The 16,427-nt window shown below is 42.0% G+C and overlaps 1 protein-coding gene and 1 non-coding gene across 2 annotated transcripts in view; one reads left to right on the top strand and one right to left on the bottom strand.

Annotated features, from left to right (window-relative positions):
- The window catches only part of CYB5B (cytochrome b5 type B), a 39,133-nt gene extending 32,805 nt beyond the window's left edge, over nt 1–6,328 (bottom strand). Inside the window, exon 1 of the mRNA XM_072816693.1 lies at nt 6,044–6,328. Within this exon, the coding sequence (XP_072672794.1) occupies nt 6,044–6,205 (162 nt within the window). The 5' untranslated portion in view covers nt 6,206–6,328. The remainder of the gene's footprint in view (nt 1–6,043) is intronic.
- On the top strand, nt 38–110 carry TRNAS-ACU (transfer RNA serine (anticodon ACU)). Its single transcript has one exon. It is a non-coding gene; the product is annotated as a tRNA-Ser (tRNA).
- Nucleotides 6,329–16,427: the final 10,099 nt, after the last annotated feature.

Raw genomic sequence — 16,427 nt, 5'->3', positions numbered from 1 at the left:
TAGAGAAAAGAAAATGTTATTAAGAAGATCATGGGATGCCTGGCTGGTTCAGTTGGTAGAGCATGTGACTACTGATCTCAGGGTCATGAGTTCAAGCCCCATGTTGGGCGTGGAGCCTAACTTAAAGAAGAAAAAAAAAAGTAAGATCATAAGGAAGAAAAATACTCTGTTGAAAAAAATCCATGTGTAAATGGACCTGTGCAGTTCAAACCTGTTATTCAAGGGTGAACTGTATCTGAAAGGAGTTGCATCAAAATGTATCAGGAATGTTATCCCTCAATTATAAATGGGCCAAGATAGAACAGACACTACAAAAATCCATACAAATGGCCAATCACACCATGATGATACTCAGTATCAATGGTAATCAAAGAAATAGAAGTTAAAACCATAATTCATACACAAGCACACATCCATTAGAATGGTTAAAGGTACAATGAAAGATACCATGTCAGTGAGAGTGTGGAGAAAGTGGAAAACTCATACACTGCTGGTGGTAGTGTAAAATGATACAGACACTTTGAGAAAAGGCCTAACATTGCTTAGAAAGTGAAAAAGGAAGTATGACCTAGAAATCTTACTCCTAGGTATTTAACCTTAATGAAAACATAAGTCACACAAAGATTTGTACATGAACATTCACAGCAGGTTTATTCATAATTGCCAGAAAATGGAAACAACCCAAATGGCAATGGACAGGTAAACAGATAAATTTCAGTTCAATCATACAATGAAATAAATATATAAAATTAAAATTAAATAAAAAGCAATTGAAACAAACTGCTGATACATAGAAAAAAACAAAGATAAGTGTCAGATATGTGAAAAGACACAGAAAGTGATATTGTTGTTCTATAGTACTAGAAATAGAGGCACTTGGGCGGCTCAGTCAGGCTCAGTCAATTGAGTGTCCGACTCTTGATTTCGGCTCAGGTCATGGTCTCAGGGTATGGGGTCAATCTCTACATTGGGCCCCCTGCTGAGTGAGAAGTCTGCTTGAGATTCTCTCCCCTTCCCTCTGCACACTCCGCTGAAATAGTCTTTTTTTTCTTTCAAAGGATGAGTTGTTAGAAGTTAAGAGAACTTAGTCAAGCACTCAGAATAATAAGCACCCAGTAAATACTATTTGTACTACTGAAACAAACCAATGAAAAGATACTATAATTCAGTTAAGGAATACTCTGATCAAGATGCCTGGCTGGCTCAGTCAGAGGAGCCTGCCACTTGTGATTTCAGAGTCATGAGTTTGAGCTCCACATTGCATGTAAATATTACTAAAAATAAATAAATAAACTTTTTTTTTTAAAAAAAAAGGAATACTATGATTCTACTCCCATATTTATTTATACATATTTGTATATATTGGTATATGCCAGAAGATGTGGAAGATCAAACAAATTCTTGGGATGGAAAGTTTTACTTTCTTCCATTCTGTATTGCTTTTCCCTCCAACTTATCCTCAAGTTCTTGGCCAAAGTAATCCACTGGAAAAGTAAAGTGCTTTCATGTCACTTCCATCTTTTTTTTTTTTTTTTTTTGAGATTTTATTGATTTATTCATGAGAGACACAGAGAGAGAATGGCAGAGACAGAAGCAGGCTCCCTATGAGGAGCCTGATGTGGGACTCGATCCCAGGTCTCCAGAATCTCGCCCTGGGCTGAAGGCAGCGCTAAACCGCTGAGCCACCAGGGCTGCCCTAATGTCACTTCCATCTTAAAAGGCTTCATTGGTTTTCTAATACATTAGGAATCAAATCTATATGACCTACTCTGTCTTGCCTGGCCTGGCTCCCACCAAGCTCTCTGGCCATTCTTGACCTTCATTGGCTATCCTACAGCCACAGCTGCTTTCAATCATACTAATAGGCCAAACTCTTGCTTGACTCTGCCAATGCCGTCAGAAAGCTCTTTTCTCTAGTCTTCCGAAGCTAGTTCCTTCTTAGCTCAATTAAAAGTCATCTCACAGAAGCTTTCCAGATCACTCTTACTAAAGTAGATCTCCTGGGTCGCCTGGCTGGCTCAGTCAGAAGAGCATGTGACTCTTGACCTCAGGGTTGTGAGATCAATCCCCACAAAGGGGAGAATAAAAAAAGTTATTCTTTTCAAAAATGTTATTTATACATAAGATAATGGCTTCCAAATTTCTCTCACCTGTGATACACAGTAAAAAAATAAGGCTATTAACTGAAACAAAGGTTCACAAAATCATACATATCCTTGCTAAGGGAGCTGTACTTGGATATTTTCTAGTCTATGTCATAAGATAGTATAATCATTTTTTTTTTAAGATTTTGCAAGGTGGGCAGCCCCAGTGGCGCAGTGGTTTAGTGCTGCCTACAGCCCAGGGCATGACCCTGGAAACCCTGGTCGAGTCCCATGTCAGGCTCTCAGCATGGTGCCTGCTTCTCCCTCTGCCTGTGTCTCTGCCCCCCCAGCCCGCCTCTCTCTGTCTCTATGAATAAATAAATAAAATATTTTTTTAAAATGTTGCCAAGGTTTTGGTTTATCGTTCATGATTTCAATAAATTAAACTAATATCACTAATTCAAAAACGCAAAATTAATGTTAGGGGAAAGATAAATAATTCAATTACATTACCAATTCAAAACTATCACATTCAAACTCCAGAATAACATTATATCCATAGTTATTAAAAAAAAAAAAAAAAAGCAACTTACAGACAAGATTTTCAGATTAGGAACTCCTGTCTACAGAGGAACCTAAAAGTGATTTCAGATGGTAAAAAAGAAGAATGAGAAGATGGGTCTTCCCATTTCTTTTTGCTTAAGATTTTTATTTATTTATTTATTTATTCATGAGAGACACAGAGAAAGAGAGAGAGGCGGAGACACAGGCAGAGGGAGAAGCAGGCTCCTTGAAGGGAGACCGATGTGGGACTCGATCCCAGGACTCCGGGATTATGCTGAAGGCAGGTGCTCAACTGCTGAGCCACCTAGATGTCCCTTTTTCCTTTTTTTTTTTTTTTTTTTGGATGGGTCTTCCCATCCTGTGTAATAGCAAGTCAAAACCCTTGGTGCCATCTTTGACTTCTTCTGTCACTCCTCAAATCCAATGCATCATCAAATCCTATTGGCTCTACCACCAAAACACTTCCCGGGGTGCCTGGATGGCCCAGTTAAGTGACAAACTCTTGGTTTCGGCTCAGGTCATGATTTTCAGGGTTTTGAGATAGAATCCCACATGGTGTTCTGCTAAGACTCTCTTCCCCTCTCCCCTTGCCATCCCCCTGCCCACACCTGCCAAAATAAATGAATCTTAAAAAAAAAAAAAAAAAAAGCCCACACATCCAAAACCTGATACTTCTTAGCACCCCTCACTGCCAAGCCTGGTCCAAGCCACTACGACCTCTTGCCCAATTACAGCAGCCTCCTATCTGGGCTCCTCAATTTTTCCTTTGTGATACAATTAAACCATTAAGTCACATCATGACTCCCCTGCTCCAGCGTGGGTTCCTATTCCAAAAGTCAAAATCCTTCCTAAAGCCTACAAAGCTGTGTATCTGTCCTCACCTGATCAAGCAGACCTCATCTCCTCCCATCCAGCCACTGTGGCCTCCCTCACTGTCCTCAAACAACACCAGACACACTCCTACCTCAAGGCCTTTGAACTTGCCCTCTCAGCCAGGAATGCTCTTCCTTCAAATATCCACATGGCTAGCTCCTTTAACTTCCTTCTGGTGTTTATTCTTGTCTTCTTCTTCTTCTTTTTTTTTTTTAAGACTTTATGTATTTACTCATGAGACACACAGAGACACAGGCAGAGGGAGAAGCAGGCTCCATGCAGGGAGCCTGCTGCGGGACTCGATCCTGGAACCCCAGGATCACGACCTGAGCCAAAGGCAGATGCTCAACCGCTGAGCCACCCAGGTGTCCTCTTGTCATCTTAATAAAACCAACTCTGGCCATCATATCTAAAATTTCAACCCTTTACCCTTACACCCTCACTCCTATAGACATCCACAGTGCTCTTCTCTGCTTTATTTTTCTTTTTAGAACCTATCGCTTCCTAAAATAGCATATTTTACAGTTACTCTGCTTATTGTCCACTCCCTGGAGACTAGTTTCCATGAGGGCATAAATACAGCTCTCCACTGTGTATCCTAAGCACCTAGAGCAGTATCTGACACGTCAACAGGCACTTGATAATTATTTGAACGAGCAAATGAATGAAGGAATGGGCTTGGGATGAACTAGAAAATCGGAACAGAGACGACAGAACAGGTAAGAAGAGCTAAGGGCAGATAAACATCTGTGGCGCTGGCTTCGCGGGCAGCTCTGGCACACCTGCGAGTGTGAACCTCCCTTAGCAACCACTACTCAAACCTGAACTAAGGGTCCACTCCAGGCACTGAGTGTTCCTTCCAAGTTGATTATGTATTCTAAATCAGTCAAGAAGAAATTTGGGGGCAATGGAAGCACAAAAACATTATTACCTACCATTATGAACTATGCTTTAACAGGCTACAACCCACAATTTTAACTTAAAATGGGGCATACGCCAAAGGACTAAACTAAGGCTAGAATTCTGAAGAAATGCTCTGTACATAAGAGAAATCAAGGAATCTAAACCAGATTCTGCTACTCATCAATTGCCCAGCCAAAATCTCTGTGAACCTGTTTCTCATTCTGTTAATCACTACATCCAAGTCACTCTCAACTAGTTATCCAAGGATGAAATAAATGGGGAAATAGTTTTAAGGTGCCTTTTAAAAGCATAAAAAGCCATACAAGACACTAAACTCTAAGATGTTTCCTGGCCATGATGATGATTTATTAAAAACAATGTCCTTTTGGGAAAACTTTACATTTCAAAACTTTTTATAGATTTACGAATCAGAACGTAGAAAAAATATTTTACTGGTACATTTGATTCATAGAAATAACTAAGGTAAATTAAGTTTTTTCTCAGGTACAAGGTTACATTGCACAGGAACTCCCAAGGAATTTACTACAAGATTATTAATCTATTACTCAAAATGATACACACTCAAAATTGATATATGTTAATGTGAATACATGTAAGTACCACAAAGTCTCAGGAGCTGGGTGGGTGGACTGTCTGTCTAGGAGTAAGAGGGAACTTTCCTGGGTGATGGAAATGGTCTGTCTTAACTGGGATTGTGATTACAGGAATAGATTTGTCCAAATTCAATAAATTGTACATTTTAAATGCTCACAATTTTCGTATGTACGTACACGTCAATAAAGTTAGACAAAAGTCTATCCTGCTTCCTTAAATTAAAAAAAAAAAATCACTCAGTGCACCACGGTCTCAAGAAGTTGCACAATGCAACAGGCTTGAAGATTTAACAAAGAGGAGGAGTCAACCGCCAGAAAAGTTAACTCATGACCTTCTGGCCTCAAGGTCAACTCCAATTAATAGAAGATAAAGGCAGCATAATGAAGGAGAAAAAGAAAGGAAAGAAAGAAAGAAAGAAAGAAAGAAAGAAAGAAAGAAAGAAAGAAAGAAAGAAAGAAAGAAAGAAAGAAAGAAAAGAAAGAAAAGAAAGAAAGAAAGAAAGAAAGAAAGAAAGAAAGAAAGAAAGAAAGAAAGAAAGAAAGAAAGAAAGAAAAGTCTCAGGGTCTTTTCAAGAAAACCAGAAATGAATTACTTCAGAGGGCGCAGTGGGAAGAGCACAGGCTCAGAGCCCTTCGGACCTAGCCTGGGATGGTTACAGGCTGTTAAACGTGTGACCTTGAGAGTCCTCCATCTCTGAGGCTCAGTTTCCCTTTCTGTAAAATGGGGATGATGCTGGCTCCGCGGTCTGGGCTCGCGCACGGCCCAGTACTCGATATGTGATATGCAACACATGACATTTACTGAAGCCTCTGGAATTTAGCGCCGGCTAGAAATGCATGCAGAACCAAGGCCCCTCGGCGTCGGTCCGGGGGAGCTGCGGCCCTTTCGCACGCCCCTGGCCCGCAGCCAGGCCGGACTTCCCTCCTCCTCGCCCGCAGCTCCTCGGGTCGGGACCACCCCTCACCGGCGCCGCTCCCAGGGGCCGTCCACCTCCCGGGCCCCACCTCTTTAAGGAAATCGGTGACATCGTAGACTCGCCCGTGGATCACCAGCCAGATCTCCTTCAGGGAGTTGCGCTTCGCCACCTCCTCCAATCGGTAGTAGGTGACGGCGGCCTCGCCCCCCTGCCCGTTCCCATCGCTGCCGCTGGCCGCCTCCGTCGCCATGGGGCCGGGGATGCCGCTCTCCGCCGCCGCTCTCCGCGTTTCCGAGGGTAACTTCCTCCCGGGGGCCCTGGCGCTCAGCCCTGCCCGGCTTCCGTAACCCGGGCTCCCCCGGCCGTCGGGGCTCCTGGCAACAGCCAATCGCGATTCCGGAGAGTTCCTGGTCCGGTTTTCTCTTCGCCAATGAAGCACGGACTCAGCTTCAAGTCCCGCCCACCCCTCGGCCGCTCCTTGCGGCGTCGGCCTGGTTCGAGGTCCAACTACCCAATCAGGATCTTCTATCCCTCCAATCTCGCCAACGAGGTATCGCGATTTTGGAAAGCCGCCGGGTGGACCCGGGGTGGCGGGTGTTACGTAACGGAAGGCCTCTTTTCGCCCAGCGCGCGGGCCTGCGGGGCGCGGAGAGCCCGGGGAGCGGGGCCCTTGTCTCGGGGTCTCCCTTGCTCCGTTTCCCTTCGCCTCCCTTCCTTTCGCCGCGACCTGCTGTTCCCGCACCTCCTGTGCAGCCCGCATCCCAGCCCGGGCTTACATCTTTTGATTTGATTTGATTTGATTTTTTTTTTTTTTTTTTTTTTTGCAACCTTCAGGCTGTGACCAGGCGATCCCCATCCCAGTCTCCTTTTCCTCAGCAGTAAAAGGCGAGATAGCCTTGTTTAGTCGATGAAATGAGAGAGTGTAAATGCACAGCGCTTGGCACACAGTGGTCGGCACCTGCATGACCCCGGTGCTAGGAAAGGGGGGTCACCTAAGGTCACGGACAGGTGGTATCCCAAGTTTCCCAAGTTTCTGCCGCTACTACGACTCTGATTTTGGTAGACGTCAGTTATACCTTGAAGTTGGGCAAGGGGATCTGATTTTTAAACGGATTACCTGGTGATCGGAACATCGTTGTGCTATTTTCGTTTCTGTGTGTCCCAAGAAGATCCACCTCCGCTGTTCCCAGCTAGAGGTCCCCGCATTTTGGAATTCCAAGCTCGGTTGATGTGCAGGGTCAGCTCCTCACCTTTAACTGCCATTACAAGTGACCCATGACATGTAATGTGCTTTTCATCCTGTCACTCTCCAAGACTTGCCACAATCCATCCCCAACCTCTTACGTCCTCCACCGTTCCTTTTGTTAAGACTCGTGTACCAGGGATCCCTGGGTGGCGCAGCGGTTTGGCGCCTGCCTTTGGCCCAGGGCACGATCCTGGAGACCCGGGATCGAGTCCCACGTCGGGCTCCCGGTGCATGGAGCCTGCTTCTCCCTCTGCCTGTGTCTCTGCCTCTCTCTCTCTCTCTCTCTCTCTCTCTCTCTGTGTGTGTGACTATCATAAATAAATAAAAATTAAAAAAAAAAAAAAAAGACTCGTGTACCAGCCACTGACTCCTAGATCTGCTGGTTATAAAACCACTTCTGCGATCGTACCAGGTCCACCAACCCCTTCCTCCCAAAGCCTACTCACTTTCAAGCTCCTCCTGAAATTTTTTCAAAAACTCCTACAGTTCCAGGCTCCAGGGGTTCCCACCTCCTGCAGCACCTAAGGTATTACTATTTCAGGAAACCCCCTGTATCTGTAAATCTTAACTTCCCAGATCTTACATCCCAAATGAGACTGAAATTACTAGAGAAAACCCTGACAACCACCACAACAATAAAAATCTCAGTTTCTTCCGAGAAATCCCATACGATTGTTAGGATCTTCCACAAGCTAGATTCAAATATTTACATTCATTTCAGAGATATTTACTGAACATTTACTGTGTCACAAGTACTGAGATAGGAAACATAAGAAATAAGCCTTCTGGGGGTGCCTGGTGGGTGGCTCGGTGGTTGAGTGTGTCTACCTTTGGCTCAGGTCATGTTCCCGGGTCCCGGGATCCAGTCCCTACTTCTCCCTCTGCCTGTGTCTCTGCTTCTGTATGTCTCTCATGAATGAATAAATAAAATCTTCAAAAAGAAAAAAAGCCTTCTGAAACAAAAACATTCACATATATATAAATTTAAGTTCAAGAAATAGAGATTCATTTCGAATGTAATAGGAACACATATTTGTTAAATGAATAGTTCACACTTAACCCCAGTGTGCATGTGTCACCCGAGGAGGCTGTTTTAAAAATACAGATCCCCAGGAGCCTGAGTGGCTCAGTCAGTTAAGCCTCTGCCTTTGGCTCAGGTCTTGATCCCAGGGTCCTGGCTCCAGTGGGGAGTCTGCTGCTCCTTCTCACTCAGCTCCTCCCCCCGCTTGTCCTCACTCACTCTCTCAAATAAATAAATAAAAGTCTTGAAAAATACAGATTCCTTCCTGTCCAAACATGAGAGTCTCTTCCTCACCTTGAATCTTGGCTTACTTATTACTTACTCTGACCAATAGATTGTGGCGGAAGTGTTGCTGTGCAAGATACGGAGTTCAGACCTCAAGAGGCCTTGAAGTTTCTGTCTTCACCACATTAGACCGAGATCAAGATGCTGTGAAGAAGCCTGGGATTAAGGACCCACCATTTAAACTCTAGACTGAGCCCACCCCTTCATCAACTTTCAGCTGAGTGTGGAACACTGAGTGAGCCCGGGCTTACTCAGCAGAACTGCCCAGGCAACCCACAGAATCCTGAGACATAATAAAACATTGTTTTAACAACAACAACAACAACAACAACAAAAATGCAGATTCCCAGCCCCACCTCCAGAGATTTAGGCCCAGTGGGTCTGGATATAAACCCAGAAATGAACATTTTTAACAAGTATTTGTGATGACTCTGATGCAAGTGATTTGTAGACAATTTTGGGAAATGCTGAACTTTTTCTGAAGCAGATATGTCTTTATCTCTTATACAATAAATTAGTAAAATTACACAGCATTTCCTTTACTATCTCCACCTTTAGGAAACCGAGTCCAATAGTGTTTGTAAAGACCCTAAGATGGTAGTGTAAAAGAACTTCTCAACAAAGGGAAAGGTTAGAGAAATATATTTGGAGTACCATAATATCAAAAGCAGGTTTTCTGAGACTGGGAAGAAAAAAAGTGGTTTGGGATTCCTCCAGTAACAGCAACAGGAAACCCACAAGTTTCCTCAAAGGGACAGAGTTGGAGAGGAAGGGGAGCAGGGGAGGCAAGAGGCCATCAGAGGGAAAGGGCTACGTACTGTACACAGGGAGATCAGACCTTCTGTGCAGGGCTCCCAGCTAGCAGACTACTTGAGACCCAGTGCAGAATCTATCAGCTCTACAACAGAGCTTTTGGGAAGTGAGCCATGTGGCCTGAAGGCTAGAGTGCCCTTCCTGAATGTTTTGCACTATGTAAAACCCCTGAGGAGGAGCGAACTGCTCCCATAAATGAGTAAGACTGAATTTTTCATCATCGTGCCAAATGGAATTAGGATCACACTAACTTGTTTTTTTTTTTTTTTTTAAGATTTTATTTTCTAACTTGTTTTTTTTAATATTTAAATTCCTTTTTTTTTTTTTTTTAGAATTTCAAACAGGTTCAGTGAAAGAATAATACAATGAACTTCCATATACTTTTAACATAGATTACTAACTGTGACTATTTTTCCATATTTGATTTCTTCCATATATATTTATTATTGCTGTTGTGAATAATGTTAGACCATTTCAGAACAGGTTGCAGACATCGTGACCTTCACCTTCAAATAATTCCGTATTTCCTAAGAACAAGAACATAGTCTTACATAACCCCAGTATGATTTTCTTCTTTTTTTTTTAATTTTATTTATTTATTCATGGGAGACACAGAGAGGGAGAGAGAGAGGCAGAGACACAGGCAGAGGGAGAAGCAGGCTCCCCTCGGGGGGAGCCCGATGTGGTACTTGATCCCAGGACTCCGGGATCACGATCTGAGCCAAAAGCAAATGCTTAACTGGTGAGCCACCCAGATGCCCTCTCCACCCCGGTGCCCCCCCACCCAGTATGATTTTCAAATTCAAGGAATTCAACATTCATACAAATCCAGGATCACACATTGCATTTACTTATGTCTCCTTAGTTTCCTTGAATCAGGTACATTTCTTCAGTTTTTCTTCTACTTTAAAACATTTACATTGTTTAAAAGTATGACCTCTGGACACCTGGATGGCTCAGACGGTTAAGCATCCGCCTTCTGCTCAGGTTGTGATCCAGGGGTCCTGGAATCGAGTCCCACATTGGGGTCTCCGCTCAGCGGGGATTCTGCTTCTCCCTCTGCCCTTCCCCACTTGCTCATGATCTCTCTCTCTCTCAAATAAAATCCTTAAAAATATAAAAAATAAATAAAAGTATGACCTCGGGGGATCCCTGGGTGGCGCAGCGATTTGGCGCCTGCCTTTGGCCCAGGGCGCGATCCTGGAGACCCGGGATTGAGTCCCACATCGGGCTCCCGGTGCATGGAGCCTGCTTCTCCCTCTGCCTGTGTCTCTGCCTCTCTCTCTCTCTCTCTCTGTGACTATAATAAATATGAAAGAAAGAAAGAAAGAAAGAAAGAAAGAAAGAAAGAAAGAAAGAAAGAAAAAGTATGACCTCAGATTGAATTTGATTCGGAAAAATAATGTGGCCTAACTGTATGATTATTAAATTCATATTCACCATTACTGCGTGTTAGCCAGAAAGTCTAACTGGGAATCCCCATCCCTGCCACTTACAAACTTGGTTAATATTAGGTAGCTTTCTTGATCTCTTTTTTTCCAGGTGGATACCCAATTGTACCAATACCATTTGATGCAAACATAATTCCCCAATGAATTATCTTCATGTTTTTCTTGAAAATGGATTTTCCATACCAGTGTGGGTCTTTTTCTGAACTTTCTATTCTGTTCAGTGTTTTGTCTATTCTAAGGCCAAGTCCACACTGTCTTGTCTACCCTAGCTTTGTAGTAAAGCTTGAAGTCAGTCAATGTAAATCCTTCACCTTTGCTCTTATTTTTCAAAATTATTTCTGCTATTTTAGATCTTTTGTGGTTCCACATAAATTTGAAAATCAGCTTGTTGAACCAAGTAAGCAAAGTTAATGTCACCAGTGATAAGTCATGTTGATAGCATGGTATGTGATAAAGAGAGCACTTCATCACTATGTAGTCTTCCCAAAAACTCTTGATCCCAGTGGAAGCATGAGAAAAACATGAGACAAACCCAAATTGAGGTACATTCTACAAAATACCTGACCAGTATTCCTCAAAACTGTCAAACTTATTAAAAGCAAACAAAACAAGGAAACACTTAGAAATTGTCACAGACCCAGGTGGACTAAGGACATATGACAACTAAATGCAATGTCATATCCAGGACTGGCTCCTACAACAACAAAAAAAGGACATTAGAGAAAAAACAGTGAAATCCAGAAAAAGTAATAGTAATGTTCCAGTGTTGATTTCTTAGTTTTGACAAAAGTACTATAGTAAATGTAAGATGTAAATATTATGGGAAACTGGGTGAGGGGTATAGAAGAACCCTCTGTACTATTTTTGGAACTCTTTTGTAAATCTAAGATTATCCCAGAATCAAAAAGATAATTTTTAAGTCAGCCTGTTAATTTCTATAAATGCTTGCAGACTAATTTATAGAGAATAAACATCTTAACAACCCTGACTCTCATAATCCACAAATATGGTGTACTGCTCCATTTATTTGAATCTTATTTTAATTTGCAGTTTTCAGCATGAAGGTCCTTTGCATCTTTTGTTAAGTTTAGTCCTAAATATTTTATGATTTTTATGCTATTATAAGTGGAGCTATTTCAGTTTTCAGTTGTTTGCAGCTATAATAGAGAAATAGAATTGATTTTGTACACTGACTTAAGTGTCCTATGACCCTGCTAAATTCACCTAGAATTCTAGTGGATGTTTAGTATACTTAGAATAACCTATGTAGCTATCATGTTGTCTACTAATAAAGACAATTTACTTCCGCCTTTCTAATCTGTGTGCTTTTTCTTTTTTTTCTTGCCTTATTTTCTGGCTGGGACTTCTAGTACAACATTAAGTAAAAACGATGAAATGAGCATCCTTGCCTTGTTCCCAAACTTAGAAGGAAAGTATTCAGTCTTTCATGATTAAATATGATGTTGTCTATAGATTTTTTCAGTTGATGCCCTTTATCAGATACAAAGCAGAATTTCCCTGTGTTTCTAGTTTCCTATTTTTTTTATCATAAAAGAATATTGAATCCTGTCAAATATTTTTTTCTGCATCTTTTGGGATGATCATAGGATTTTTCTCCTGTAGTCTGTTAATATGGTGAATTACTTTGGATGGTTTTGAAAAACTTAACCCTTGGGATCCCTGGGTGGTGCAGTGGTTTAGCGCCTGCCTTTGGCCCAGGGTGCGATCCTGGAGACCCGGGATCGAATCCCACGTCGGGCTCCCGGTGCATGGAGCCTGCTTCTCCCTCTACCTGTGTCTCTGCCTCTCTCTCTCTCTCTCTGTGTGACTATCATAAATAAATAAAAATTAAAAAAAAAAACTTAACCCTCTTTGCCTCCCTGGGATCAACTTCACTTGGTTACAATACAGCCTTTTTAATATATTGTTGGATTTAATTTGCTAGTATTTTTAAAAGATCTTTGCATCTATATTCATGAGGAATATTAGCTATAATTTTCTATTCTTGAATGCCTTTGATATTTTTACCAAGCTATTTGATGAATATTTACTGAATAACTACAGCTAAGTACTGTGTCAACATGAGTATTATACAAAACTCTGCACAGGGCCTGCCACAAAGTGTCCTCAGGAAATGCTGGATATTTTGGAGTTATTATTTCTAGATGCTATAAATGAGACCCACCTCCTAAAGAAACTTAGAGAAAGATGGCACCTACTATATAGAACTTTTTCTTTCTTTCTTCCTTTCTTTCTTCCTTTCTTTCTTTCTTTCTTTCTTTCTTTCTTTCTTTCTTTCTTTCTTTCTCTCTTTTTCTTTCTTTTTTTTTTTAGGTAGCCTCCTTGCCCAATATGAGGCTTAAACTCACAACTCTGAGATCAAGAGTCACATGCCCTACTGACTGAACCAGCCAGGCGCCCCACCCTATAAAACATTTTTACATTAACATTTTATTTTGGGGGTTTCCTTTATTAGAAAATCTCCCCCCAGCCGTCCAGGAGCATGCTCTGAAATTTATCTCAGATGAGAGTGTGATCAGGGAGCACCTGGATCGTTCAGTTGGTTAAGCATCTGCCTTTAGCTCAGATCAGGATCCCAGAGTCCTGGGATGGAGCCCGGAGTTGGGCTCCCTGCTCAGTGGGGAGCCTGCTCTTCCCTCTCCTCCCCATTCATGCTACCTCTATCACTATCTCTCCCTCTCTCTCAAATAAATGAATAAATCTAAAAAAAAAAAAAAAAACCCACAGTGAGATCAGTGTGTGAGAATCTGCTGCAGGGAAGTTGTTGTTTACCTTGCAAACTCATTCTACTGTTTTTGTATAAAGAGTGGAATTGGAAAAGGAAACAGTCAAGGAAAACACTGTGCATGCTCCATGAGACTAGAGCAAGAAACAAGGATTCTGTGTCATCTTTTGCAGACAGCAAACACAACTCCTGTGTTCTCATACCTTTTTGAGGGGGAAGAGATCCCCTTTCCTGTTCCGCGAACAGAATACAACGAAGTAGCCTCAAATCTGCTCTTGCCCTTCTCAGAGTACTATATCCCCTGGCAACCTATTCCCTTCTCCTGCCAGAAGGAAGACAAACTCTTACAGCCTTCACAGTCCAACACTCTCCTTCCCTTCCTAGGGCCAGGCCTAGGTCATCCAGTGCAAGGAAGCTTCAGGAAGTTGATGCAAAGTTAGAAGCCTATATCCTTCAGGGTATGGCCTCAGGGAGGGTTTGGTTGCAAGCATCTTAGAGTTTTTCCAATCCTCAGGTCAGCCAGACATCCCTGGCCTGTTGGGTGGACTCTTCTGGAGCTTCCCCCTGGACCATCCCATTCAGTCTCATGCCGGTGGGGCCCAACCCCCAACAGCCAGCCCAGTTTCATTTCGAGAAATGAGAGAAACTATCATTGCATAAATAGCTGTTAAACAGGACGGTTTCTACTGGGGTTGGTTTTCCTGGTTTCAGAACACTCACTTTTTTTCCCTTCTGGTGTTTCTTAGTTTACTCTTAACAGGTAATAAGTACTTCATGTGTTTCAAAAACATAGACGTGTGTGTATAAATATATATGTGTCCATTTATATTAATGTGTATATAAACATAAGCAAATTACCCTTCGTATGGATGTATTGATTTACATCCCCACCAACAAGGTGTGAGAATGCCTGCTTTTATAAAGTCTCACCAATAATGTGTGTAATCAACAGACCAATAAAACAAAGAGTCCTAAAATGCATTCAAGAATAGAAGACGTGGGATGCCTGGGTGGCTCAGTGGTGGAGCACCTGCCTTCAGCGTGATCCTGGAGTCCCAGGATCGAGCCCCACGTCACTAGGATGGCCATCATTAAAAAGAAAAGAAAAAAAAAAGACAGACAATAACAAGTGTTGGTGAGTACTCACAGAAACTGGAACACTCTCCTACACTACTGCTAGGGTGAATGTAAAATGGAGCATCTACTGTGGAAAACAGTCTGGCACTTCCTCACAAAGTTACACGTAGGGTGACCCTATGACTTAGCAATTCCATTTCTAGGTATATACCCAAGAAAAATGAAAACTATGTGTCCATACAAAAACTTGCTTACAAATGTTTATAACAGCACTGTTCATAATAGCCAAAAAGTGGAAATAATCCCAAACTCCATCAACTGATGAATGGATAAATATAGTATGCTATGTCCTGACAGTGGGTAATTATTCAGCAGTCAAAACAACATGCTAGGGCAGCCTGGGTGGCTCAGCGGTTTAGCGCCCCCTTCAGCACCGGGGGTGATCCTGGAGACCCGGGATCGAGTCCCACATCGGGCTCCGGCATGAGGCCTGCTTCTCCCTCTGCCTATGTCTGTGCCTCTCTCTCTCTCTGTGTCTCTCATGAATAAATAAAATCTTAAAAAAAAAAAACAAAACATGCTAATGGATGTACCTTGAAAACATCATGCTAAGTGAAAGAAGCCAGTCACAACTGGCTGCATACTGTATGATTTAGTTTATGTGAAATCTCCAGAAGGGTCATGTTTTTAGAGAGACAGAAATTAGATTTAGTGGTTGCACTGAGAGGATTGGGGGCAAAGGGGGGAGGGTAATGACTGCTAACAGGGTGGGGAGTGAAAATGTTCCAAAATTAGTTTTCATGGTGGTTGCACATCCCTGTGCCTGTACTAAAAGATACTGAATTGTACATTTTCACCTTCCTACCTTATTAGAAGTGAAAACTTTTCTCTCTGTAGCATTCCAGCTGTTCTCTCTTTAAATCTCAGGTCGAATTCATAGGTGTTCAGGATGTTTTGAAAGTTATCTAGGTAAGTTTGTGGGGCCAGGGGAGTTGAGGACCCCTACTCTTCCGCCATCTTGCCTATATCCTGAATTATACATTTTCAGTAGGTGAATTGCCTAGTATGTGAGTTACATCTCAATGAAGCTATGGTAGAAAAAATGGACAGAACTTAGATACAATGTGAGAAGTTTGGATTAGTGTTTGAAGAAGGGCAGGAAGAAAGGGAGGAGAAATATTTTTAAAAAATATAAAATGTATATAAAATATACATTTATAAAATGTAATAATTCCCAAATGTGGAGCCAATGAAAAAAGATGTTCAAATGTTGAAGTTTTTTACAATGTAAGTGGTTCTTTTTGATAGAAACAATCTAGGGACTCCTGGGTGGCTCAGCAGTAGAGCGTCTGCCTTCGGCTCAAGGCGTGATCCTGGAGTCCTGGGATCAAGTCCCACATCGGGCTCCCTGCGTGGAGCCTGCTTCTCCCTCTGTCTGTGTCTCTGCCTCTCTCTCTCTGTCTCTCATGAATGTATACATAAAATCTTTAAAAATAATAATAATAATTTCTGTGTGTATCCGTCCTGAGTTTCTCTCTGCAAATGCTAATAAATATTTATGCTTAGTTTACTCACTTTTATGTAAAAAATAGCTCAGTTCTGTGTCTTGCATTTTTTACTTAATGATATCTTGGAGATGTTTAGACAGTAATACAGAGAGCTTCCTCATTTGTTTATACAGTTGGATAGTTTTCCATAGTTAATATTCATTGTTTGATATGAATGTTTCAAAACTTAACTAGTCTCCCACTGGGAAATTTGGGTTTCCAGTCCTTTCAAATGCTGTAATTAATAACCTCAGTCTTACATCATTGTCCACCCATAAAAGAAAGA

This window comes from Canis lupus, chromosome 3 (assembly GCF_048164855.1).
Source record: "Canis lupus baileyi chromosome 3, mCanLup2.hap1, whole genome shotgun sequence".
Lineage (NCBI taxonomy): Eukaryota > Metazoa > Chordata > Mammalia > Carnivora > Canidae > Canis > Canis lupus.
The sequence above is the reverse complement of the archived record's forward strand: the minus strand, read 5'-3'. Positions and strand labels throughout refer to the sequence as shown.